Source organism: Dipodomys spectabilis, unplaced genomic scaffold, assembly GCF_019054845.1.
Source record: "Dipodomys spectabilis isolate Male_0828 unplaced genomic scaffold, ASM1905484v1 ptg000085l, whole genome shotgun sequence".
Lineage (NCBI taxonomy): Eukaryota > Metazoa > Chordata > Mammalia > Rodentia > Heteromyidae > Dipodomys > Dipodomys spectabilis.
The window spans coordinates 9,076,606-9,104,491 of record NW_024870762.1 but is presented as its reverse complement, the minus strand read 5'-3'; the positions used below and the strand labels follow the sequence as shown (position 1 = coordinate 9,104,491).

Genomic DNA, 27,886 nt, shown 5'->3' with positions numbered 1-27,886 from the left:
CAAAGAGAAAACTTTGCCACTTGCTACAGCTCCACTTCCAGCTTTTTTTTTTTTTTTTTTTTGATATTAATTGGAGTAAGAGTCTCATGGGCTTTTCTGCCCTGGCTGGCTTCAACCCATGGTCCTCAGATTTCAGTGTTCTCAGGAGCTAGGATTATAGGCATGAGCCACCAGTACCAGTGCTTGGACCTTTATCCACTCTTAAAGCCAGCAGAGATTCTAATATCCCCTTACTCCAGAGGAGTAAGTTATATGACTTAGAAAGGAATATATAAATAGTACCAGTCACATGCTAGATACTATCTTGGGCCCTGGAGATAATTAACTGTTGAATATGCAAAACACCCTTGAATAATTAGGTCTTACTGATGTCGTCTACTTAATAAGGAAGGAAGGAAATGGAGGCAGAGAAAAGTTAAGTAACTCCAATTTTTTAGTTAACCGAAGGCTAAACTAAAGGCAGGTTTTTCAATACCATTCTGTATGTTTTACTCAGTTGTCTACGGGCAGTATGGGGATTTCATCAATGATTTATTTCTTTCAATCCAGATCAGATTTTGAATTACACTGAATTGAGACTGAATTGCTTTTTATACCATAGCTGCTTACTAATCCCAGATGGAATAAACATGTGAATTGCAACACACGGTCAAAGGCATAGAGTTATATAACCATGATTAAAAAAACTGCAGTTTTTAAACATTATTAGAAGCAAATGTGTTACCAAGCTCACACACACACACACACACACACACACACACACACACACACACACACACACACACACACACACACACACACACACACACACAGAGGTTGTCATCCAATTGTTAGAATTTTGCTCCCTCACAGCTTACCTGGAATATTCCATGTCTTTCTCCATGTCATTTTGTTGGTGACAATGACTAATTAGCTTTCCTTATATACTCCTTATCATTTCAGCACACATGGTTTGTGTGTCATGCCAAAATGTGTGCTTCCTTAGAATTTTATTGTCCATAGACTGCCTGTTCTTTCCTCACAGTCAGGCGTCTTAGGAAATCAGTGTTCCACACCATAGCTTTCAACTTAGGTTTATCACTAGCTTTTAGGATCTTGAAGGATATGCTCCTTAGGCTACTGATTATCTCTAAATATTTCATTTGTCACCAGTTAAAGTGTGCTACTCTAAAAAAGCAACAGAAGTTTAGAGTTTAGTTGTGTGCCAAGTGGGTGAAGAATCAGTGTCTGCTCCTTTAGGCATCACCAGCCCACTCATTGTATGAGATTCTTTAAATTATTTTAATGAATGTCATACCCATTTCAAATCAAAAGATATCCAGGCAGGAACTCAATTAATCTGCTTATGGCTATTTCCTAGGAAAAGAATTTTAAGAGGTCTGAGTTATTGCAGAATATATCTCTGTGAATCCTGTCACTAATGATAAAATAAGCAATTACTTTATTTTAACAAATCTAGCCTCAGAGTTCAATATATAATTTTTTAACCTTTTAATGTAGAAATTCAGAATTCAGCACAAGTTTATAATTCAGCAAAAGTCTATTTGACTTGGTCAGAATGTCATTATTTAAACCAATTTAAACAAATTGCCTTATTCTGGTACCAAAGTTGTTAGTGGAATAATCTATTAACAGTGGTGCCAACTACAGTCTATTGTCTGTGTAGCTCTTTAAAATTACATGCATTACTGTTAACTATGTGCAGAAGATTGTTCAAAACCTACTTATTAGTTTCTAATTAGAATTTTATTCTGCAATATCTTTTGCTTACTGACATCACTTCTGAAAGGGTCATCTGTATAGAACTACTACCCTGTAGAAAGAGTAAATGTATTACATTAAGCATTTTTAGGTTGATCTTGACTCCTCACCTTGAGGTCACTACGCTATGATGTTACTTCTAGAGGAGAGTATTTATGTCTTCTTCCACCCTACTTGGTTTTGCATGGCAAATGGATTTTTGAAAATATCTAGATTACAAATATCTTTCTCAGGTATGATGCTCAATGGGATTTTCCCCATTGTTTATTCTTTTACAAAAAATGCTATTCAAGCTTATGTGGCCCTTCGAGTAATACTGGGCTTAAACATATAATCAGCTATTTAAATAATATCCTCACTTTCCTTTTCATTATAATGCAAAGGTGCACATACCTGACCTATTAGATAAATAAAGATAGGTAGGTAGGTAGGTAGATAGATGATAGATAGATATAGATGATAGATAGATAGATAGATAGATAGATAGATAGATAGATAGATAGATAGAGATAGACTTTCCTTCTGTGCCCATCATCACTAACCCAGCACTAGCTCTTGTTCAAAAGTTTTGCATGAAATTAGTACCAGGTAATTTCATTCATTGGATATATTAAGAAAAATATTAAGTTATATATTTTTTAAATAGGGAGCATTTAAACTATGAAATTTCACTTTCATATCACTTGTAAGATAAGTTAAAAATGAGTACAAAGTGAACCACTTTCTGTTCCCTGGAGAACACATGGTACAGTTAGGAAGGTAAAGATTTCATGTCCTTGTATCAGAAAACACTGCAGATCTGGAAAAGAAAGCAATGAATCATTTTAATTGCACTATGGTATTCTAGCATGATCTTTACAATAGCCTCTGGCCGCTACTGTTCTCACAATGTTTTTGTTTTAACATCATGATGCCTGTTCAGTTTTTATATGAAATGAGACTCTGGATATAAAAGTTAATGAGTATAGTGTGCATAGCTGAATTTACTGTTGTGTTCAGTAGGAAATGTAGTGCATCACTGAATCTCTGATTGTTTCTCCTTTTTTTTCCTTCAATTTATTATACCTTCCTCATAGTTTATGGCTTCTATATACCTATTTTTCCTAGGTTTTAAAGAACACTTTGTGCTACCCAGTAGCCATCATAGAAAGAACTAGCATCTGTTTCTCAGTGAGATTTATACCACCTCACTTCTGAAAATAAAAAATGCGTTCAAAGTTGCTTGCTCAACTACAAATGTGATAACACTGTTTGACTAGATACTTGAGAGTACTTTCCAATTAAGAATTACTGAGTTTGGATTCCCTTTGAGAATTGACTCAGAAAAAAAAATGTAGTAGGAAATACCTTAAATCGAATAGTCTAGTTCATTAAACAGGGATTACCTGTACAGTGTTCTAAAATTGCACAGAAAAGCACAATTGAGCCAAGGATGTTTTACATCAAAAAGCAAGGATTGTTTTAAATCCATTGAGATTATTCCAAAGGACATAAACGTCTCCACTGAAAGGACTGCAGTGGTACACTAAGCATCAGAAAGAATAAAGACAGCAATGGCTTATGATCCTTATGGTCCCTTGTTTAGGGGAGGGTGATACTGGAGTTTGAACTCAGGGCTTTGTACTTTCTAGAGAAGCAGATGCTCTACTACTTGAGCTACATTTCCAGCCCTTCTGGTGTTCTTTTTTGAGATAGGGTCTTGCCTTTTTGATATTCCTATTAATGCTTCCTGCTGGAGCTGGAATGACAGGCACATGTACCACACACAGCCTTTTTTTGTTGAGATGGGGTCTTATACACTCATCCCCCCCCCCCCCCTCCCCAGGCTGGACTGAAACAGATCCTCCCAATCTCAACCTCCTGCATAGTTTGGATGACAGGGCCACACCACTGCACCTGGGCTTGTTCCCATTGAGATGGGATCGCCAAACTTCTTGCCTGGGCTGATTTCAAACCATGCTCTTGATCTCCACTTCCTGGGTAGATAGAAATATAGATGTGAAATGCTAACATCCGGCCTGATACATTGTTAATTTTTTAAAACTATATATATGTTCGTAGTAATGCTCAGAAAGTATAAAGAGAAGGGAGAGACACATGAATGGAAGTTAGTAAATACAATCCTTGGGCTGTCTGCTCCAGCTAAATCCTCCATTCCCTTATTTTTCCACCTTTTTCTTTCCCTTCATCCTCCTGGTTCTTTAATGGCAAGCATATTTCCGCTGTCTTGTTAAAAGGAAATGTCAGATGTCCAGCAAATGCTTCTTATCCTTTTGGTTAATAGAGTAAGCCCCATTAAGGTTCATAGTAACTTTTTAAAACCCCTTTGTTGTGAGAAGTTCGTGATAAAAGGAAATGAGGTTAGCTGTGGTACTGAGGTTGCTTCTAAGTGTAGATACTTGGACTCTGGAGACCATATTGTCACTTCCATGTCAGGATGGCAGCTGTTCTAATAGTTTGTGGTAACAATAACATTTACAAAACACTTCCTCATACAAAACAAGCCCAAGAGTTACTTGAAGAAAATAGTAAATCAACTTTTTAATCTCCATACTATTGTGGCCCAAACTGTCACTTGATCATTGTCCCTTATCAGGAACGTGGCCATGGTAGTTGTAGTGGATGGTTGTACAAAGGAGTTTCAATTCCACATGTCAGTTCATGATTACAATGCATCTTGATCAGTGTTACCCCTTCCATCATTCTCCCCCGATCCCAACCCATCCCTTTAAATTGTATGGTCAGTTAGACACGTTCCTATTGGAGAACATATGGAATAAGTCTCAAGTATTCAGCAATCACCAAATGAGCCGCATTATTCCTGCATAAGCTTTTTGGGATTGTTCTAACAAATCACACCAAAAAAAGCATCTCTCCATTCCAATCAGCTATCTTTCCAGTATCCTGAAGAGCTGGCTGTGAAGGTGTCAGAATCTTTTTTTTCCTGATAGAGTACACAAGAACATAAACTCTAGTCTTTTTTTTTTCTCCCAGAGCTGAGGACTGAACTCAGGGCCTTGCGCTCGCCAGGCAGGTACTCTTCCACTGAGCTAAACCTCCAGTCCATAAACTCTAGTCTTATTGATGGCCATCCCCAGCCCCATTCCCCAAAAGTTCCCAGAAAATTCTAGGTGCTCAGTAATAGCTGAATCTTAGATACAAAACCGTTGTGAAAACTTAATAGCCAAATTTGGCCACTACTGATCAACTCACTCTTCTTTCCCTAGAGACACCACAAGTTTTCTTGGACACTTTCTGTTAGCATTATAAGTTCAAACATGCATGTATTCCTGAACAGTGACTAGTATTGCTTGCTATGTTTCATTTACCCTTTTTTTTTTTGCTCATGGCTGGACTCTATTACTTGAACCCTCCAGACCTTGTATGTTCCATAATATGCATTAGTGGTTCCATACCCCATGCATTATTCTAAATCTTGCTTTTTTTCCCACTCTACGTTCTCTTTTGAGAGTTGTTCATGTTGCTATATGTTCAGGCTTCCCACCCACCTCCCTCGCTTTTAAAGGCTGTTCTGTTATTTGTGGTTCTCTCCTTGGTTTTACTCTCCTTTTAATAAGCTTTTAGATTGTTTTCCATTTTTTGCTACCATCTACTTCTTCCTTATTTTCCTCCTCTTTCTCTTTGAGAATGGAAGAGTGAAAAAATGATCACACTAATAGCCATACACAAAATTCCAACTGATTATGGGAATGCTGGTCATTGGTTCCCAATCTGAGCCATGTACTGTGATATCATTGTACTCACACCTCACAGTAATTTGCTTTCCAAACTAGAAAACTGAGGCCTGAGTTTTCAAAAACATTGTCCCAAATCCCACAACCTTGTAAATGGCAGATCTAAGTTTTGAGCCCAATTCTAGATGCCTTGATTATAAGTGATACTCTGGATAGAGGCTGGCCTCTCTTTACCCACTACATCTTGTCCTTGTGAAGAGATGTTAATAAGAGTCCCCCTCACCCCCCAAAAAATGTACAGTAAGGAGGAATGCTCTTTATTCTGCAGGAACACTGAGTTGTCTGTTACACAGTTTCCCCCTTCATAAAAATATTTTTTTGCTTGCCTGTCATTTGAGGCATTGAGCCAATCGAAAGACTTCTCACCCTCACTTATAATAATCATTAGGTGCATAATTGGGACAGAGCACTTGTCTTATTGAATTAGCCTTCTAGAAAGGAAAGAAAAGTCTAAATTTATCTATGGGGCTTAACCATCAGCTATAAGTCATGGACATGAAATCCATAATTACGGCACTATGGAAGTTTCTAAGGAGATGTGTATTAACAAAGGCAGGAATATTTATCTTAGTTCAGGATTTGGGGGAAAAAGCATTTTTACTTTTTCTCCTTTCATTCAGCAAGGCTGTTTTTATGTTCACTTAATGGTTCATAAAATGAATCATACTTGAAGAAAATTGCCTAATAAAGCATGAAATTAGAATTGAGGAGATGAGACTTTTCCTAGACATTGTCAATGGAAACCTGTCTGAGAAGCAAATAATATTGATGATGGTTGGTAGTGCTGATAGTTGTGGGTAATGCTTTCTGCTTAGGTACTACTTTCTCTCTGCAAGAGGTCCAAGACATTTATATGTACAAGTGAAGCCCTGTATTTTCACCCCATTTTATCTTGAGAACAACTGAACTACAAAAATAAACAACTTCCAAAAACTCAACTCAGGTAAATGCAATAGGTAGCCTTCCTCAAGCATGGTTTCAAGAAATTTGGAAAAGATTTCCTCCAATACCTCATGGTACTTTTACAATGACTGACAATATACTACTAGAATTACTTAATATAAATTAGTATTACTTAGTACTTAATATAAATTGTTTTATAAATTTCCACAATAATAAGATGCCGTAACAACTATTCATGATGATTATACAAGGTAAAACATTATTCAGAGATTTAATGTAAGGTTTTAGGGGACTTAAATCCCCACCAGAAAATAGTTGTCCTGAACATGTATTTGCACTTTTAGTAGGCAATTGTATTAGACCCTTGTGTCAGGTCCTTTTATAAAAGCTTTGATAACAGGTGGCAAAAAGAATTCACACTGACTATACCCTGAAAGTCAGTGGGTAGCAAGCATAGAATGGTATAAGTGACTCGCAGGAGGAACCTCTACACATGCGTATAGTTACACTGCTCCCACACTGTTGCAGAGATTAGCCCTGTGGCCCAAGAACCAAGATTTGCATGGAGTTTTTTGACAACCATCTAATGTTTTGTCCACTGTATGCCTTTGGAGCTGATAATGTCATCATCCCCCTATGTGGAATGAATGCTTGGTGGGCTTCATAAAATGCCATTTTGGAATACGTGTAGCAAAAAAGCAGATATCTGTATGTAAGAGTTTTTGCAAGCTTTTAAGCTATAACTGTGCATATGCTTTTAAAAAGCTAGCTGGATGCCTTACAGTATTAATATTTTGGCTTCCTTCTTTATTCCTTTGCTGTGTAGGCTTTTTATGTACCTTGCTTCTATTTCTTTGTTTGTGAATGGTCTCTCTCTCTCTCCCTCCCCTTTCTTGTAATGCTGTTGCTTTATCTCTCTTCCATTCATATTTTTCCCCTTTCCTTTTGCTGCATGGAGACTCTCTGCTGTACAAGTGTAAGTATTTTTGGCGGCTCTGCAGTTTCTGTCCATACTACTTGACATTCTTGTGCTCTGTTTGCTTCTGTGCTTCCTGGCTGGTCTCCCAGGAGACTGTGGTGTTGTCATCCATCTGCAGATCCTGAATGAAATAGGCAACAATTTAGAGACAAGATTGGATTTTACAAGATGGTTCAGCCAGTAAAACAGATGATGGATTTTAAATATTCCTAGCCATGTGTCTGAAAGCAAGCAGGGTGAAGGAGGGCAGCAAAATTCAAGAGAATGAAAGAGCTCCTGCCTCACATGTCATGAAGAGAGAAGATGTAATCACTTAAACTTCCAGAATTTTTCTCTTTGATTCTTTCCCTTTTTCTTTTCTTTTTTTCCCCCTTTTTCTTTTAGTGCCAGTACTGGAGCTTGAACTCAAGACCTTAGATTTTTCCACTCAAGACTAGTGTTCTACCACTTGAACCACAGCTCTACTTCTCTGTTTTTGTTGGTTAATTGGAGATAAGAGTCCCATGGACTTTTTTTTGCCCAGGCTGGCCTTGAACCATGATCCTCATATCTCAGCCTCCTGAGTAGCTAGGATTACAGGTGTGAATCATGGGTGCCTTGGCTTGTTTCACTTCTTGCCATTAGGCCCAGAATTGTAGAAAATTGGCATCATGAATTGTTTCTTACATTAGAGGATTTACCTAGCCTACCTCTCAACTGGTATTATTTGGCAGTTTCTTAAACCTCAAGGAGGGAGAAAAAGATTTCTGATTCTTCAAGTGAGTGTATTATTTGTTATTTTCATGTGCAAAATGGAAGAAACAACAAAAAGTCCTCCAAAAAGCAAGGACACTAGCTTGTCCTTTTCTTTTTTTCCATGATGATATAAGCAAGTTTGGACTCATGTAATTAAACTCATATATATATATGGAAATTACATGATAAAGGTGTGTTTGATAAGGAAAATAGCGTATTATTTATTAAGTTCTAACTTTAATTTTTGACTAGTGGTTAAGGTGGCTGTGTCTTTATTGAACTACATGCAGAATAGTTTCAAATACATTATAATAATTGGATCAAATGAATAAAATTTCAGGGTAATGTAAATATTGATGTTGCTTTTGGATTCTTAGACCAGGCAGCCATGGCATTTTGTTCCTATTATAGCCCACAACAGATTTTATTAATGATTTGTGACTCCAAGAAAGAAATTCATGCTTCCCACTGAAGTTACATTATAAAATGAGGATTTAGCTCATTTTTCCTCATCTTTCTTCAAGATGTGGATATTGAAAATTACTTCTTCTTTTTCATAAAATGCCTTTTTGAAAGGAAGCTCATTTTTTTTTTTCTAGGCTTAAAGTAACATGGGATAATGTTAACCACAAATTGATTGATGAGAGGTCCACTTGGAATATTCACCTCTTCTTTTTCTCTTGCTGACCCCCTCCATCTGGTGTACAGTTTGTGATTTCCTGGCCCCAGGAATACTGAGGCATTGACAAGCGTCTAAGGAAAGTCAGTGCGGACTAAGAAACAAAGAAAAATGAACCCTTTCATTTGTACAAAGACAGAAGAGAACTGTTATAAAGATTTGATTTTTTCCCCAAGATGTAATTTATCAATCGAACAGTTACAGAGAAGAGAAAGGTAGGGTACAGACTAACCACATTTCTGAAAAAAACATGGATACTTACTCCTAAATAATTCCCTGGGTTGCTGGGCACTGATGGTTCCCATCCGTAATTGTAACCTGCTGAGGAGGCTGAGATCTGAGGATCACAATTTGAACCCAGCCAGGTCAGGAAAATCTGTGAGACTCTTATTTTCAATTATGCATTCATTCATGCACACACACACACACACACACACACACACACACCCTACCTGGAAGTAGAGCTGTGGCTCAGTGTTAGAACCTTTAACAAAAGAGCTCAAGAATAGTACGTAGGCCTTGAGTTCAAGCCGCAGGATTGGCACCAACAAAAATAGAAAATAAATAAATACCTGAGTGGATAATCATAGTTCATGCTTCCATTTCCTCTTACTTTAGATATCTACATGAGTCTATAGGAATCAGCCTGTAAGGTTGAGCAGGTCTGTACTTTCTGAGAAAAAAAAATTTCAAAGAAAAGAAAGAAAATAGAGAAATGAGCCACTTTTTTTTTTCTTTTTGATATGCTTAGCCCTTGAAAGAACAAAACTAAAAGCAATAGACTCTGCCTTATAAATTCTCTTTTATTTTAGCCAACTGCTGTTAGCCCTGTCCAAACATGATAGAACTTCAAAAATAACAGATATGATCAATTCAGTAAAAGTTTTGTAAAAATATAATTAGAAGTTTTCTGCACTTGTGAAGAGCATACGAAATATTAAGGGAAAAAAAAGCAATGAAGTGTGCTAGAATGTACTTTTCTCATAATCAAATCTTATACACTAAGCTTTAGGTGCATCTAATTGAATTGATGACCAGAAATCCTAGATTCTTACATTTCTTAATATGTCTCTAAAATTGAACTAAATTTTCTATTTACAGATAGGCATCAGGTTTTAAGTGAATTTCTTTTTATATGTATATCTGGTCATATATGTATAGATACACTAAAAATTATATATTCCTTCCTCTGTGGTTATAACTATTATATATTTGAAATGTCACAGTTTTCAAATATTTTTTATATATTTGGTGTCTATTTCCAAGGCTTTAGTGAAAGGGAAACTAGAGCCAGATAATTTTTATCTATAAATACTCTTTGTATAAAATTTAATCAAGAGGCACACAAGAAAAAAAATGGGGACATCCTTATACCTTTTTCAACTTCTGTTTATTTGTGACTAGATGAAATTTCCCAGAAACTTAAACCCCAGGCTACTCCTTGATTCTTTTCTCTACCAAGGTTCTATGAAAGATGTACAGAACTCTGAAGAATTTTTCATAGTACACAACATAAATTTTGGTTGTTTGTGTCTCCTGAGATTATTAGAGGAGTAGAAGAGGAGTATAAGTTACTAACTTCTCTAGCTAAGTACAAGGCTGGTTTTGAGAAATACCTTCAAACTGTATCCCTTTCCAGTTGCATTGTGTCAGTGGTGCTTTTACCAAACTTGAAAACCTGCTGCTTTATAAGTAGCTGTTCTTGAATTTTTTTTTTTTTTTTTTTTGCATTTCAGGAAAACAATTCTTGTTTTAAATACAACTGCTCATAATTTTTCTCTCCCTTTCCTCTCAACAACAGATAATCACAAATGGGTGTTATTACTAACATTAGTTTTTTTCAAAACTGTAAGGTTGTTCCTCCTCCTCCTCCTCCTCCTCCTCCTTCTCCTCCTTCTTTTTTTTGTGACATTAGTCCTGGGCTTGAACTCAGGGTCTGGGCGCTGTACCTTAGTTTTTTGGTTCAAGCTGGTGTTTTACCACTTGAACCACAACTCCAGTTTCAGTTTTTTGGTGGTAAATTGGAGATAAGAGCCTCATGGACTTACCTGGTGAGGTAATTCATAATTCAGCTAGGATAACAGATGTGAACCATTAGCACCTGGCAGTTGTTTGCTTTTAAAGGTTGGTGTGAACCAGTTTTTTTTTCTTTAAAACAAGGAATGTTTTCGAACGACACTGATTTTTTTTAAAAGAAGGCTTAAATGAGAACCTATTAATTAAAAGTGTATAAGCTAAGTTTTTTCAGTTACATTATTTCTTAGTTTGTACTCAGACCAGTTTCCAGGATGGAACTGTTGTGAACATTACTGTAAACCATCACCATGGATTGATAGCGGGCAGTGGCCAGCAGGTGCTGGCTAATTGTCATCACTGATTTTATCCCTGATATAGCTCCTAATGACAGCTGGTGTGTCACCTTTATCTAATCATGAGTTGGTTTTGTCCTTCAAGTTTATTTATATAGGAGATGAAAAAAGTTCCTTTCAGTTTTGGCATTGGTGTGATCCTACAGAAGAAGAAGATAATGTCTTTCTGAAGGTGATATTCTCCAATAAGGAATTGGCACTAATGCTGGGAGAATGATTTTATGTTTTGAGTTTGGGTCTCCCTCTCTCTCTCTTTCTCTCTCTCTGTCTATTTCTTACTCATTCTTTCTTCTTTTTGAATTAACAACTTTCTGATAAGTGTGATCTAATAAGAGATATTTGAGTTATGACATCTCTTAATTTGTCTTTGTGTGTCATGTAATGATCCAGTCTTTGATGGCAAACTGTGAAACAGAAATTGCTAAGCTACCTAACGCATGGAAGTTGTCCTCCAAAAATTCCATATATTTGCATTAATGTTGCTGTGACAATTTATAATTGTGAATAATTTTTCTCAGTTTTGATAATTATTAGTCTATGAGTTTAATTCTTTATTTCAAAAAAACTTAACATCTTCATAGATACCTTGGAGTTCAATTCTATATCCTTGTTCTTTTCAACTGCAGGATTAAACTTTAATTGGTTAAGCCTGGGAGAAAAAGAATGTGAGCTGTACTGTATGAGAAAGTTGTAAGCATTTAGAAATGTTATCAGTTCAGCTCCTTGAATCTGACTATCTGCAAAAGCTGAGCCATCCTTTAAAGAAATTAAACCAATTGGTGTCGAATGTTTTTGAAGTGTGAAAGGCAAGTTTTCTATGCCTACCTGTCTAAGTACTCTCTGTATTTGATTGCTAGATGACCCCCAAATCCAAAAGGAAGAGCATCCACAGCCGGATGCTGCGGCCAGTGTCTAGAGCTTTTGGTGAGTATTTCACTAAAGCCAATGCCAGCCATTTCCTTGTGACAAGAAACACCTCCAGTGAGGAACACAGATGTTCCATAGGAGTACTTGCTATGTGTAAACATGAGAAGAAGGTGGTTTGAGAATGGATGTCTTCTATTCCTGAGACACTTAAAACTATTTATAGGAACTTTCTGCATTATTTGCTACCATCTCTCTACCTTATGCTTTGACTTGAGGCTTTGTTTTATTTTAGAAATGGAGTTTGACCTGGATAAAGCACTGGAAGAGGTGCCAATTCACATCGAAGACCCTCCTTTCCCATCCATCAGACAGGACAAGCGAAGCTCCGGATTTATCTCTGAATTGCCCTCGGAAGAGGGGAAAAAGCTGGAGCACTTTACAAAGTTAAGGCCAAAGCGAAATAAGAAGCAGCAGCCCACACAAGCCACGGTAGGTGGGTGAGGAAGGGTCCCCTCCCACTTTCCTTCTTGTGGAAAAGTGGCCCCTCCTGTACACCACAGACATTTATAGCAAAGGAAACTAGAAGCTCCTTGTGTGTGTGTGCGCATAGCATCTCAATTTGGTGCTCTGTGCATCTGGAACGAATGATGCTGTCAAGGTTCCAGCTTCAGAACAGAGCTTTCTTGGGAAGCCCTAGAAAAACATGAGCTATGGGAAGTAAGACATGGCTACATGTAGAAATTTTGAATGTCAGAGCAAAAAGATACGAAACAGTTACCAAAGAGTTTAATTGTAATTATAAGTCATCTGCATTTCATTTTGGATTGTGTACATACATCACCCATCTGCCTACTTTGGCATCTTGCCATGGTCAGTATTGGACAACCTACAGGTGCTATGATAGGGAAGGGCTGAAGGGGGAGCACTAGAGCACAGGGTGCACAGCGGCTTGCTCCATCCACTTGTGTGTGCTAAGGCGCCTGAACGTGACTTACTTTGGCATCCATCTCCTGAGTGTCTGTCTCCTCTTCTGTATCCCATATAGCCAAACTGTCCCACCTCCATCACTGAAAAAGAGTTCTGTCCTACCATCCCTGTTCCCACTATCCTATCATTCTGCCACCCTCAAATCCTCCTTCTATACCAGCTGACTCCCCCAAACTACCCTCCTAATATCATTTCTGGCTTTCCACCACCACGACCTTCTCATGGCCTCTTTTCAGCCACACGTTACTCAATGGCTTGGTGCAGAAAGTTCTGTCCTCCCTGAGAGGTGATTTCCCATTGGTCTTCCTTGTCACCCATCTTCTCAGTTTTGTTTTTTGGTTTTTTTTTTTTTAGTTATCTAAATTTTGTTTCAGGCTCTGTTGTTGACCAAACCTGTCTACTGAAGTTTGAATTTTCAGGTATGGTTATGTCTCCTGAACTGGAAGGTTCCAGAACATCACAGGTGCAAAAAGTCTATAACTGAGTGCTTAACTTTCCCTGTCAACCTGTCCTCCCTCTTAGATCCTCAGCCTCCCATGGGGCATCTCTAGTTGACATATTAAAAAAACAGATAGGACCCGAATCTCCCGCCCTCACCTTACTCCTTTGCTGTCCTAAGCCCCATCTGGCTTCAGTAGCCCTTTCTTTCTGATTGCTTTCTCCTGGGCTGGGAATGACTGTCAGACCCTTCACATCTCTACTGAGACAGAAACCCCTCCTTCCCAGTCTCGCTATTCTCACAGAGCTATTTGCATGGCTCTGGGGAAACTTGTTCTCACAGATGTGCACAGTGCACGGCCTCAGCAACTCTCTGTGGAAGGTGTTTATCCTGTAATGGTTTTCATCACGTTAGTTTCTGCATGCCAGCCTCCTTGTCTGTAAATTCTTTGTAGGCAGAGCTGTAACTCATCATCCTTATAAAAATGCTCAGTGCTCACTATGGGTTTAGCATAAAGCAAATATTTAGTAATACTTATGCATTAATTGATGGCTGGCTGGAGATATAAACAGATGAGAGTCATAGCAATTTGTCCACATGGTTAATGATTCATTTGTTTTAGATTAGGTTTCAGTTACATTGGGTTGATGTCCTTCATTGGAGTCTGAAGAGCTTAACACAGTCTCCCCTCCCCTAAAAAAAAAAAAAAAAAACCAACAGAAAAGACTTCTAGTGCATTATTTTCTTTCCCAATTTACTTCATTGTAGATATTTTGAAGTGTACTATTATATGTAATCTTGGAGGAGGGGGAGTAATTTTTTTTTCTTTAAGTAGGGGAAGGGCTTTCAGCTAAGGGAGAAAGATACCCCTCCACACTGTACTCACTCTCCATTTTAAATTGTTATCGAGTAAATGTTCTGTAGTTGATTCTATGAATGTGGGAGCATGATCAGCAGCATGACTTCTGTATGATATTATGGCTTCAGTTTCCCTAGGATTAAGCCGGTGGCTCTTGGAAAAAGAATCAAAAAGGGAATGGACTTGTGATGGAGTACACTAGATAGATACTGCATGGTATCTATCTAGAGAAGAGATTACTTTTCTCACCCATTACTGGATCCTGACCAAAGTACCTAAAGCAAAAGACAAATTAACATGAGAAAAGCATAACTGAATTAATTTTTGTTTTATCTGACATGGAAAGCTTCAGAAGTAAATGCACAAGGGAAGAAGAAACCTGTGTGCTTTTATTCTGATGGAGAAGTATGGGTCTGTAGACACTACGATCATAAACTATAGGAACATAGCAGTAAGGCCTGGGGATAGATTCATCTCTGTGTCCCTGTGTCCTCAAAGGTAAGGAAGTTTCCTTCTTCAGATGTAGGGCAGCTACCTCTAGAGTGAAGGGAGTGTTACATGCTTCAGGTGGGAATGACCTTTCTGAACCTACTGTTTTTCTAAGTTACCACAGTGCTGTTTTCAGGTGCTGTGTTCTGAGCCTCATCAGTATGTTCTAGAGAAACTTTACCTTTGTTCAAGGTCAAACCAGCCCATTTCAGGCTCTTCCTTCTTAGAGACTGCCTTTTATAACCCAAAAGTGAGTACCAAGAAGAATGGACTGTGGTCATAGCCTAAATAAATCAGGTTTCCCCCAGGAGCTTTGGTGGACTGAATTAGCATGTTTTTTTTTTCTTGGTTTCATAGTAAAGATACAACACTGAATGGTTCCAGTTTACAGTTTTTCAAGTGCTTTCATGTCTAACAGCCTTGTGAGGTGGCCATACAGCTACTTTCACCTACCTTTTCCAGGAAGAAATAGATGGTAGCGTCAAGTAAAACATTTATCCCTACTGTATGGTCACAGCAATCATTTAGTATTGACACTGATTTTCTGGCTATTGTTAACTAAAATCAGTTTATACTGTCTTTCTTAGCATTTCTAAGTGTTATCTCTACTGCCCCAAAGAGGTATTCCAGATATGAGAAATTTCAAAGACAAGGATCACATTTTTTTAATTTTTAAAATTTTATTGTAAAGGTGATATACAGAGGAATTACAGTTACATAAGTCAGGTAATGAGTACATTTCCTTTTGAACAGTGTCACCCTCTCCCTCATTTTCTTCCAGTTTTTTCCCCTCCCAACTTCCTCCTCAAGTTGTATAGTTCATTTCCATCATAGTTGTCTAGTGGGTGTTACTGCTGAATTGGTTCACCCTTTGTCCCACTATATCTGCGCTTTCCCCTCCTCTCCCCAAATCAGAGCTCAGAAATTAAACCTACCAAAAATAAATCCCCAAAGAAACAACAATCCAATTAATAAATGGGCTAAAGACTTGAAGAGAAATGTCTCCAAAGAAGAAATAAAAATGGCCAATAGAAACATGAAGATGGGTGTGACATCTCTGGCCATAAAAGGAATGCAAATCAAAACAACATTTAGATTCTACCTCACTCCAGTTAGAATGGCCATGATCAAGAAAATTAACAATGGCAAATACTGGAGGGGATATGGCCAAAAGGGAACACTTCTACACTGTTAGTGAGAGTGTAAACTTGTTCAGCCACTCTGGAAAGCAATATGGAGGCTCCTCAAAGGACTAAACAGAGCTTCCCCATGGCCCAGCAATCCCACTCGCAGGCATCTGGCAATTGATCACAAACCAGGCCTCACTAAAACCACCAGCACAGCTATGTTCATTGCAGCATTGTTTATCAAGGATCACTTTAAATTCCAACATGTCAGTGTCTGTCTGGCTAAAGTTAATAATATTTAGACTGAGAATGTGGCTTAGTGGTAGAGTGCTTGCCTAACATGCATGAAAGCCCTGTGTTCAATTCCTCAGTACCATATAAACAGAAAAAAAAAAAAAAGAAGTGGTGCTATGGCTCAAGTGGTAGAGTGCTAGCCTTGAGCAAAAGAAGCTCAGGGACAATGCCCAGGCCCCGAGTTCAAGCTCAAGGACTGGCAAGAAACAAAAACCAGATAGCATTGTAACTTTATTTTTTTTTCAAACAAAACAAATCAACCTTTTACACTTAAATTGATCTTACATTGAACAGAAAAAGCTGGAAATGGCACTATGGCTCAAGTGGTAGAGCACTAACCTTGAGTAAAAAAAACTCAAGGACAGTGCCCAGGCCCTGAATTCAATCCCCAGGACTGGCAAAAAAAAAAAGCGGGGGGGGGGGGGGGGGTGGGGGAGGAAGAGATAATATTGTAAATTTTAATTTTTGCAAAAAAAACCAAATCAACCTTTTATACTTACATTGATCTTACTGTTTTGATATGCATGTAGAATGCTAAGGTTTGAACCCAGAGCTTTGTGCATGCTAGGCCAGTGCTCTATCATGCAGGTATGTCCCTAGCTCACTATTAAAAATAAATTACAAAAGTATTTTAATTTTTAATCTTGTGTGGCAAATTACAATCATTTAAAATTGCCAAGCATCTTTTAAATAATTGATGTAAACCTTTTTTAACTTTATATTTTTTTCTTGTTTTCCTGCTTTCCCCTAAACAATAACAAGAACAAGAATAATAACAAGAAAGAATGTATATACCATCTTGTCCATGTAATTAAAGCACATATAAGGACTCTTAAGACATTACATTATGGCTGGCTGTAGAGTTTCATCACCTCTTTGGTAGGCAAGATGTGAGGGGTTCTCCCATTCTTGGCAGGATATATATGTACAAGGTTTGATCTTTCTGACCCTGGGCTAACTCCTTTCTAAATTACCAGCATTGTCTACATCATTGAATTGTCTTGAAAAATAAATGGGTCGAAAGCACACAAACTTGTATTAAATGCAAATATTATTTTTCAGAGCTCATCTATTAATATTAGCTCTTACAAAAAGTAAATATTGGCTTTTTCCTTGGCTCCATGTCTCCCTTCCTCCATTCTAAGATGGAGAAGGAAAAGAAGAAAGTCTGATTTATTGCCTCTATTAAGCCACCCTTGCTAATTTGGGAGGAGTCTTTCATTAAGTAACAAGTCATATATAAGAAATTCTTCTCTCTCTGTCTGTCTCTCTGTCTGTCTCTGTCTCTGTCTCTCTGTCTCTCTCCCTCCCTCCCTACCCCTGTACGGCCTTCACCAGAAACCAATGCCAGTACCACATCACCATACCCTCGGAACTGAGAACAAAATAAGGCCCTTTTCCTAATAAAGGATCCAGCTTCAGATATTTTGGTATAGCAGATTGAGACACAAACCCTGTAGGCACCCTAAATTTAAAAAAAAAAGAAATTCCTATTCAAAATTCTTTTATAGTTGGAGTGACTTCAGAAGTTTTTGCTTTTGGTGAATGTGAATGAAGTGAGAATGGAAATGGTATTTGGGAAGATCCTAATTTTTCAGAATACATATACAAGAGTATAGCAGACAAAAGAGAAATGTATTAAGTATGATAAGCCTAGCCATTATGTGATAGGAATTTTTATTAGCTAAATCCCTGAGTTCATTTGTTGCTCCCATCATAGTCCACTGTGGGCATTTCTGGTCCCTACAACAGTCATTCAGAGACTCAGGCTTCCTTCACTCATGGCTCTACCATCTTCTTTCATCATGGCAGTCCCAGCCATTCAGCACTAATGAAGCACTAAGATTGATATCCATGAATTTTTGTGGGCCAAGCCTGTAAACATGGTCTTCATTGCACTGGTTTATAATCTATTTTTATTAGCATATTCCATATGGAGGGACATGCAACAGAGAGTGTGAATTACCTAGAAGTCCTTATTACATCCCCCTGGCTAGAAACCATACACACACACACACACGCGCGTGCACACACACACTATTGTTAGACAATTTGGAAAGGTCAATGTTGAAGCTAATCACATTGGTACTTTAAAAGAATCAAGTTGTTTTTTTTTTCACTAAGTAAGAATTGGTAAATAGATCCTGGACAAACACATCGTCATTTCTGCTATTGTTTTTAAGTTAACAATTTTTTCATCATGTTTTGATATTTTTTTCAATGAACAGTTGCTTAATTTAACTTTTTCAGGATTGGCATTGATCATTTTCTGTTTTGTTTTGTTTTTTGTTGTTGTTGTTGTTGTTTTTGGTTGGTCGTGGGGCCTGAACTCTGGGCCTGGGTGCTGTCCCTCAGCTCTTCAGCTCAAGGCGAGCACTCTATCACTTGAGCCACACCACCACTTGTGGCTTTTTCTGCTTATGTGGTGCTGAGGAATTGAACCCAGGTCCTCATGCATGCAAGGCAAGCACTCTATCACTGAGCTACCTTCCCAGCCCCTATTTTTCTGTTTTAACCTGATGTTGTGGTAATCATATCAATAGATTTTTTCTAATGTTGTGCCAGACTTGCTCATTTTTTTTGCAATCTCCTAACAAACTGAGAGGTTTTATTTGTCAATATTCTTATACGATTGTTATATCTATACGCATAAATGGGAATCCTGTAATTACTCTTTTTTTCTTGTCTAGACTATCCCTCTAGTTTGGGTTTCAAAGTCATACTTTATTTATAAAATTATTTGGCAGCCACCTTTCCTTTCCTAATCTCTGGAACAAATTGTATGTAATATAGTCTGTTCCTTCCTCTCCTGGAACACCATCCTTAACTGAAGTGTTCTCTGTGTGCCATTAGTATATGATCTGTATATGTAAATCTATCCAGGTTACTTAATTCTTTTTGAAACCATTTTGATAATTTGTTTCTCTATATATTGTCCACTTAGTATAAATGTTCATTTAGGTTGAAGTTTTTTTTTAAGAGTTTACTCTCTTCACAGCCCCCCTCATTCTTTTCATTTTTAATCTGTTTTAATGTTTGTTCCTCAGACAGGGGATTGCCTTTTATATTAGTCTCTTTCAAACCATCATTTTGAGTTTTATCCATCTTCTCAAGTTCATTAATTTTTGTCTTATATTAGTCTTTATTTCCTTTGAGTTCTTTATTTCTCACCTTGTTTCCTTAAGTCATCAATTTTCCATGATTCTTACTGTCTAATGCATGCATATATACTACCATGATTATTCAGCTTCCTAATTAACACTCTCTAGTCATATTTATTCACAGAGTTACTAATGCACCTAATTGTCCTAACTTCCTTCCTGCCCATCTCCATCCAGCCTAGGAAGATGTAGTGGGAGTTTTGGCAGCTGTCTTATCAAAAGCCAGGTGCAGCGTTCAGGGTTTTCCCCAGGCACATTCCCTTTACTCATCCTGGTAGAGGGAAAACAGAGGGTGGTCCGAATTGCCTTTATTCCTCACAATCACCAACTGATCTTCTAAGTACTCCCAAATTATATCGTTTGAGCGATTACTTATACACTGGAGATGCAAAGAAGTCTGCTTTCTTTATTTCTCAGACATCACTGGTTTTGTTTGCAAGAAGCCTTTCTCCAAGGCAAGTGCAGTCTGTTTGGTCAGCACTAGTTTATAGACTCTCTTCTCTCTTTCCTACAACTGTGCTGCTCTTTTCAGTCTGATTTTTATTCTCCTTGACAGAAAAGACTTGAATTCAATCTTTTCCTTTGGCTAGTGAATGAGCTAAAACAGCATGTGCACTTGGCCTTGAACTCTCTTACAGACCACATTTCATTTCAGTCTTCAGTTTTTTGGCTGCTTGTCTCAGGCCAATGGGTACCTCCTGCTTCCTATTTAAACAGCTGCCTTTTAACACATACCTCACTGAAGATCTTCCAGTGATCCTGGACTTCCCTTAACCTGTCTGCTCTGGGTCTTTTTATCTTTAAGATGACAGGGTTGGACTGGGAGATGTGTGAGGTGCAGTCCAGCACTAAAACCTGGCCTGACCTGCAGAGAAGCAGACAGCTCTGTTCAGCTCTGTGCCTCCATTTCTGAAGCCATTGAAGTTATCCGCATCCCCAGAGAGCCTTTTGTGCCAGCTGTGAACTCTGTTTCAAAGCAGGAGCAAAAGAAAAGGGCTGAGGGGGAGATATTATACAAGTGAAGCTTAATCTCCTGTGCCTCCCCTTAAAGCAGGAAGGAGAGTTATTTGAGAAGCAGCTGGAAGAAAGCCCCATGATAGGACCCAGTGTCCTGAGGTCCTAACCTTCCTCATTCATTAGTGATGTGATAGGTGTGGATAGCCTTTGCTCTCTGCACCACTGTTTGATCTGGAACTATCCAGCAACTAGGATAAAGCTGTATTTGCTTTTCAGTTCAAAGGCTAGATAAGAGGGTGAAATAATAATGTGCAAAACACATGTAAATTTTTGCGCTTTGGCCAACTTAGGGCTCTTAACTACTGCTGTTGAGGTATTCCCCCTTCTTGTCCAAAAAGAAAAATGATAATATAAGTAAGCTCTGTGTTACTTTATCATTTGTAGTCCAAAGAAGTTATTCAGTGAGCTGCTTTCTGTATATAAATGAATTAATAATTCTGCTATTTCTCTGTAGCAATACATATGAAAAGCTTGCACCGGTCAATATAAAGTACTGTTTAGATGAGACGTTGTTTCTATTGTTCACACTGCTCTTTATTATCTGTTGTCTGCTCACTCTTCAGCATTTCATATAGATTTTTCACAGCCTACTAACCCTCGTTTCTGATATACCAGTCGTCATGAATTCCCTATCAGACATCGGGTTTATAGTGCATTTTAGAAACCTTGTTTCTTCCTGTCTACATTATGGTTGTCCACATGGCTTCTATCTCAGCAGCTTATGTGTTCCCTATTTTAGTGAGTCTTGTCCCTCCTGTGGCACTTTTTCAACACTTTCAATTCAGCAATACATGTTTGATGAATTAAGATGAAGGTAAGTTAACTGTATTTGTATTTTCAACAGGTCTGTGCTGTCAACATTGTCTCTCAAGATGGAGAACAGAATGGCCTTATGGGGAGAGTGGATGAAGGTGTAGATGAATTTTTCACCAAGAAAGTGACCAAACTGGATTCCAGGTGAGTTACTTCATTAGCAATACTATCTAGTTCCCATTTAAGTCACTAATAGTTACAATTAAACACAGCATATTAAGTCTTTTTTTAGATAGAAAATGTACAGTTGTGTTGAGTTTATAGCATATAGTCTCTCAAGCCAGCAACATACGTGTCACCTAGAACATGGCAGAAATGCTCATCCTCAAGGCCCTAACCACAGGCCTAGTGAATCAGAAACAAGATAGAGCACAGCAGTGTTTCCATAAGCTCTTCAGCTTAGGTGGAGGCACTTTTCTTAACCAGACCTAAAAATATACCACCTCAATGTATTTTGGCTGGCGGGGCGGCGGGGGGGGGGGGGGGGGGGGGCGGGGGGAGGGTGGAAAGGGGGGGTGCTTTTCTCATTCACTCAAATTATAAGACTCTGAGCACTGCCATATCAGGGTTCCTTACTTTGAGATTCTCCTTGTCCATAATTTGATACATTTGACAGGGGATGGGGTGGAGGAAGCTAAGTCATTGCTAAATGGCATGATCATATGGTGTCAGAATAATAGAATTGGCAAAGAGGTTAGTCTCTGAAGACTTTTTCTTGCATTTCTTTTTTTTTTTTATTACTTAGGATGCTATTTTCTTAGAAGTTAGCTTGGTGGTGCTTCTATTAATAATAATTGAACTGGAAATACTCCAGTCTTTAAACCTAGTCTGTTCTCACCTAAATGCAGATCCATCCCCAAATATGCTTCTCACAAGGCTGTGTGTCTATGAAGTATTCTTCACCTTGAGATATCAGATTCAGGAAGGTGTTTAAACCGTACTGATAAGTGTAGGGCGGGCAGCCCCTGACAGGGAGGGAAGACCCTAGTCTGTTCTGTAGATGTTTGTGCCTTATCTCCCTTCTGCAAAGTGATGAGATAGAAGTAAGCCTGATTTTTATATCAATAACAGTATAACTTGCTGCATCTTGGGAAGTTTAGGACCCAATTTTTTGTCTTCTTTGACACTGGCCTTGATGCTTAGCTCACTACAATTTGGCAAAATTCTATTCTATTTTTCAGGAACCTTACCTGTAAAGCTCATCTATTCTTTGCCACTTTTCCCATGACTGCTCCATCACCACAAATTAATTGTTTTTCCTCCCCTGCTGACTTAGTACATTTTATTTTCATCCTATGCCCACATCTGTTAGAGTACCTACAATCCTTTGAGAATTTGTTTGGTGTGTAATTCTTTTACAATACAAGGATTGGATGAATGTATTTTCAGTGTAAAAGATTCAAGAAATACCAACATTAACAGAGCAAACTGGAAAACCTTTCTGGATAAATAGCTGTGTAATGTTTTCAAAACTTTTTCCAAATAGGATACTGTTCTTCCAGAGTCTGTTTTTGTTCCAGGTTGAATCTTTTTTTTTTTTTTTGTAATGGTGCCAGGTTGAGCTTGAGGCCTTAATGCATGCTGTACTATATCTACATCCCTTGATTTGGTCTTGATTTGTAACCCAGGCTGGCCTTGAACTCATGATCCTTCTGCATCTTTCTCTCATGTGCTGGGATTGTAGGCATGTACGCTATACCCAACTAAGACTTGCTTGGAATTGAACCCAGGACCTTGTGCATGTTGGGCAACCACTCTACTACTGAGCCATCTAGACCTAGCCCTTAACTTCAGTCACTGCTTTTGAATTCAAGACAATTTTGAACTTCCATATAAACTACAGATAGCATTATATACTCTTTTCTTAAACTTTAGAAATGTGTATTTAAGTAGTGGGAGATTCACAGATATTTGATAAAGACCATACATACTGTGAAACCTGTCCCACTGTGGTTTCTTCTGCCATTATGATACTTTAATCATTATTTGTCTCTGAACGAAAGTTGGGGAAATTTGATGGGTGTAAAATCACTTTCTGCAAAGATACTACGCTAGGAAAATTCTGGTTATGTTTCAGGGCACAAATAAAACTACCCATCTCTGTTTTCAAAAATCCAATGTAAGTTTTTTTTTAATTTTATTTTGTTATTAAAAAAATAGACATCAGCCCAGCACAAGTGTTAGACTCTGAGTTCAAATCCCAGTAGCAGAAAAAAAAGATTGCCAAGGTATATGTCAAAATTATAAAGGAATTATGAAGAAGTTTGAAAAATCAAAGTTATGTACACTCACAGTTTAAAATATCAAATGTTTAATTGGCTATGGTGGCACATGCCTGGAGGTAGAGGTTGGAGGATCAGAAGTTCAAGGCCAGTCCAGACAAGGTAGCAGCAAAACCCTATCTCAAAAACAAAATGAGGTGGAGCTCCATGAGCATAGCTCAAGTGATGAGCTACTTGCATAGTATGCACAAGACCTTGGGTTCAATTCCTTACTTCTTCCACTCCCAATTCCCAGTAGTAACTAATAATTTCTCTTCATTAGCTGTTTGGTTTGTTTCATTTTTTTCTTAATAATATGTTCCACCAACCTCTGTTTTACAGTTTTATTTTAGATGATAATTGTAACTATTAAGTTCTTATTATACAAATGACAGTGTAACTCATCTACTCTGTCCCCACCAGTATTTTCCCTCTTTCACTGTGTCTTTCTTTTTCCAATCTTTATTTAATTTTATCATAATTGTTAGATTAATATTTAGTATTCATTCTAGCTATGTAAATATGCACAATTGACTTATATATTGTGATTACATTTTCTTTCCAATAAAACTTTTTATTTTTCCTGGAGTTAATAACTATCCCCCTTTTCATTTATTTTCTGCATTCTTGTTTTTCACTTACGCTCTACATCTCTAGTAAACCACAAATGTCTCAGTTTGCTCAAGTATTCTGTTGCATTTTCTTTGACTCATCTCTTACCTATGCCTAATAGGATTCTGTGCGGCCTCTAGGTCTCCTTCGCTGCTGGCTTTCTGGGATTTTCCTTTATTATCTACCAGGGTATCCCTTCCTGTCTGTCATTCTTATGTCTTTTTCTGTTTGTGTTGATCCCATTGTTTTTGTGGATTACTTTCTGCAATTGGTTTAAATAATATCACTTGGTGTTTAGAAGTTGGAATTTTTAGTCAGAATCCATGTTGAAGTAGAATTTTGGAAACTTAGCTTGATTATTTTATATCTTAAGATGTAATAAGAGTCCCATGTCGTCGTCATTATCACCATCATTATCTTTAAGTAGTTCACAAAAGGGTTTCAATTTAATGTAACAGTTTATGTGTACAACAGATCTTGGTCAGTTTGTCACTTATTTTTGTTTTCCTTTTTTTGGAAACACTGGGATCATCTTGAGTTCTTGGAATACTGAGTTGCTTGTTTGTTTAACCAATTTGCAAGATGTCCTTTTAATCTGAAAATTTATCTCCATTTGGTTCCGTAATTTTTCTTGAATTATTTCTCTCATTATTCTCTTCTGTTTTCTCTGTTTTCTGTTGTTGTTGTTAAGCCTCTGGTATTTGATTTGAGTATTTCCTCCATGAATCTATCAGTTCTGACCTTTTCTCTCCTCATCTCTTATTCTTTGTGTCCTTCTTCCCAACAGTCCTGGAGATTTCTTCAGCTGTGTCTTCCAGCCTTAAGTTTTCCACTGCTGCCATGACATTTCTCTATTATTCTTCTTTTGTGGATGTAACATTCCTTCCTCTCTCTTGTGATGGAATGGGGCACAGACAGGTTTCTTGGAAGTTTGTGAGGCAGGGTTCATAGCTAATGGGCTTCAGATTTCTTGGAAGTTTGTGAGGCAGGCTTTGTAACTAGTGGGCTTCAATGTAAGTTGATCCCTGAGTGTTAACACAATACCGTAAGTCTTTTTTATAGGTTTCATCTCCTGCCTGGATATATACCTCTTATGGATTGAGTGAAAGAAAGGGGTTGAAATGTCCAATATTTAGACTTCTTTTTTTTTTGGGGGGGGGGGGGAGTACTGGGTTTCAAATTCAAGGCATCTACTAGACATATGCCTAGTGCTTTTTGCTTTATTTGCTTTTATGCTATGGCTTTGCTTTTGTGCCCAGGGCTAGCCTCAGACCTCAATCCACCTACTTCCATCTCCTACATAGTTGGGATCATGGGTGGTGTGATCCAGCACACCTGACTTGTTCTTTGAGGCAGGGTATTGATAACTTTTTACCTCAACCATCTTATCTCCATCTATAAAGTAGCTGTTTTTACAGATGTACACTAGATGGTGCCAAGCCTTATTGAGGATGTCTTGAACCCTGTTTTCAGTATTGTACACTTCAGCTGCATTCTGAGTTTCTTTCACTCTCTGCAGTAAATGAAGTCAGAGTGGAGTGGGCATTCTTGCTTTGGACTTAGGGAGAGAAGCTGAGGGTTTTATGAATGAGCTTTCAGCCAGCCTTTCTCTCTTCAGCTTCCCTTCATTTCTATGTCCCCAGATGCCCCTGTTCCTTGTTCCACACCCACATAAATCCAATCACTTCTGGCCTGTGGATAACATTTCAGCTTTCTCAGATTTCTGAAACTGGTTTTTGCTCATAATTCTAAGGACTTTTATTGCTTTTGTCATTTCTCCCTTGGGTGGCTCAAAGCTCTGTTTTTTGGTCATCCCTTGCTGTGTGACTTTAATGGAGATTCAGAGGAGCTAAGTGGATATTGAGTCTGCCAACTTTAGATGGCTTTGTGATGCCTCTCATAGCTCTTGTGTATTCTCTTTTTCTCTTCCCATTCCCCACGTTAAAGAATGCTTGTTTCTGCCCACCTTTCCCATTGCCGTCTCATTTTGCTGCTGCTTTCAGTGGCTCTTACATTTAAGCAAGGATCCAAATCTTGGCTTGGCTTGACTACTAAGGGCAGGATTTCAGGCGTTAATCTAATAATGACAAACGGATTATTAGGGGGCTCTAGAACAATCTGGCCTTTTCCGATGTTCTCAAAGTACACAAAGTAGTCACCCATTTACGTGTCAAATTGACCCCACTTTTTTGGAAGTTCACACACATAGAGAGGCTTGACCAAAGCATCTGAATGTGAAAATTTCCCTGTGTACCCAATTCTACCACGGATAGCCTCAGGTTCTCATTCTTAGTGGCATGTGCCTCTTCCAGATGGATTCAATACAATCATACTCTACATACTCACTTTTCTAAGCAAAAATGCCTTCACTTTTGTAAAGCGAAGTAGGATAGCGGAGGGTACAATGGTAATCTTCATATTTATGTCTTCATCGAATCCTGCTAGCACTTCTATTTTGAGTCACAATCACAGGCTCTGTGTCTTGCGTTGAAATGCAGGAGATCCTCTTCCAGAGGCTCTGAGTCCCAGGAGCTTGGGGAAGGAGGAGAAGAAAAGAAAAAACGAGACTCTCGGAAAAGTGGCTTTCTCAATTTAATCAAAGTCCGGTCCAAGTCAGAGCGGCCACCCACGGTGTTGATGACAGATGAACCCTCTTCACCAAAAGGCGCTGTGAGAAGTCCAGCTGTGGACACTCCCAGGAGAGACACAAAGGCAGCTGAGCACAATGGCAGTTTTGAACGCACCGAGGAGATAAAAACCCCCGACTCCTTTGAAGAGAGTCAAGGGGAAGAAACCGGGAGGCTGGAGCGTGCTGACAGTAGAGGCAGCCCACAGGGAGGGCGGAGATATGGGGTCCAGGTGATGGGCAGTGGTATGCTGGCAGAGATGAAGGCCAAGCAGGAGAAGAGAGCCGCCTGTGTGCAGAAGGTAAGGACTGTCCTTTTGTTGTGTTTTCCTTAGAGACCGTATAGCCCTCACCATGGTAGTGTGGCACAAGTGCACTTGGGCCCAAGGGCCACAGGGCTGAGGTGAGCCACTGCAGCTTTGAAGCTCCATCATTGGCTCTGAGAATTGACCCCTTCTCCCTGAACTTGTCATAATAGCCTGTGAGTGAGAGCTGTTCTTGGAAATGCTCATAGCTGTGAAAGACTGAGTCAGCTGAATTTGAATGCAGACCTTAGGGTGATTGTGGATAGGAGAATTGACAGGCTAACGCAAATACCACAACCAGATGATCATCACATAAAGGCTGAATCTAGTTCCCATTTATTTCAAAGTTTGACTTGTTTTTAATCTGCTGAGTCCTTTTTATAATTCCATATTTAAATAACAAAAGAAAAATTTAGGAGCTAGTGTTGGTATCTTATGCCTGTATTCCTAGCTATTCAAGAGACTGAAATTTGAGGATTAAGGTTTCAAGCCAGCCCAGGAAGACAAATCTATGAGATTTCCAGCAAAAAGCTGGAAGTAGAGGGGGCTGGGAGGTGGCTCAGTGGTAGAGCGCTTGCCTTGCATGCCTGAGGCCCTGGGTTTGATTCCTCAGCACCACATAAGCAGAAAAAAAAAGCCAGAAGTGACGCTGTGGCTCAAGTGGTAGAGTGCTAGCCTTGAGCTGAAGAGCTGAGGGACAGTGCCCAGGCCCAAAGTTCAGGCCCCATGACCGGACCCAAAAAAAAAAAAAAAAAAAAGGAAGTAGAGTGGGAGGTATAGCTCAAGTGGTAGAGTGTTATTCTTGAATGAAAATGAGAAGTGAGAACATAAGGCCCTGAGTTCGAAGC

General features: G+C 38.5%; 1 protein-coding gene across 3 annotated transcripts in view; it reads left to right on the top strand.

The window, feature by feature from the left end:
* The window catches only part of Carmil1 (capping protein regulator and myosin 1 linker 1), a 286,802-nt gene that overhangs the window by 240,884 nt on the left and 18,032 nt on the right, over window positions 1–27,886 (top strand). For all 3 annotated transcript variants that reach the window (XM_042683832.1, XM_042683831.1, XM_042683833.1), the window contains exons 30-33: window positions 12,039–12,105; window positions 12,341–12,537; window positions 21,266–21,378; window positions 26,606–27,035. In XM_042683832.1, coding sequence (XP_042539766.1) covers window positions 12,039–12,105; window positions 12,341–12,537; window positions 21,266–21,378; window positions 26,606–27,035 — 807 coding nt within the window. The remainder of the gene's footprint in view (window positions 1–12,038; window positions 12,106–12,340; window positions 12,538–21,265; window positions 21,379–26,605; window positions 27,036–27,886) is intronic.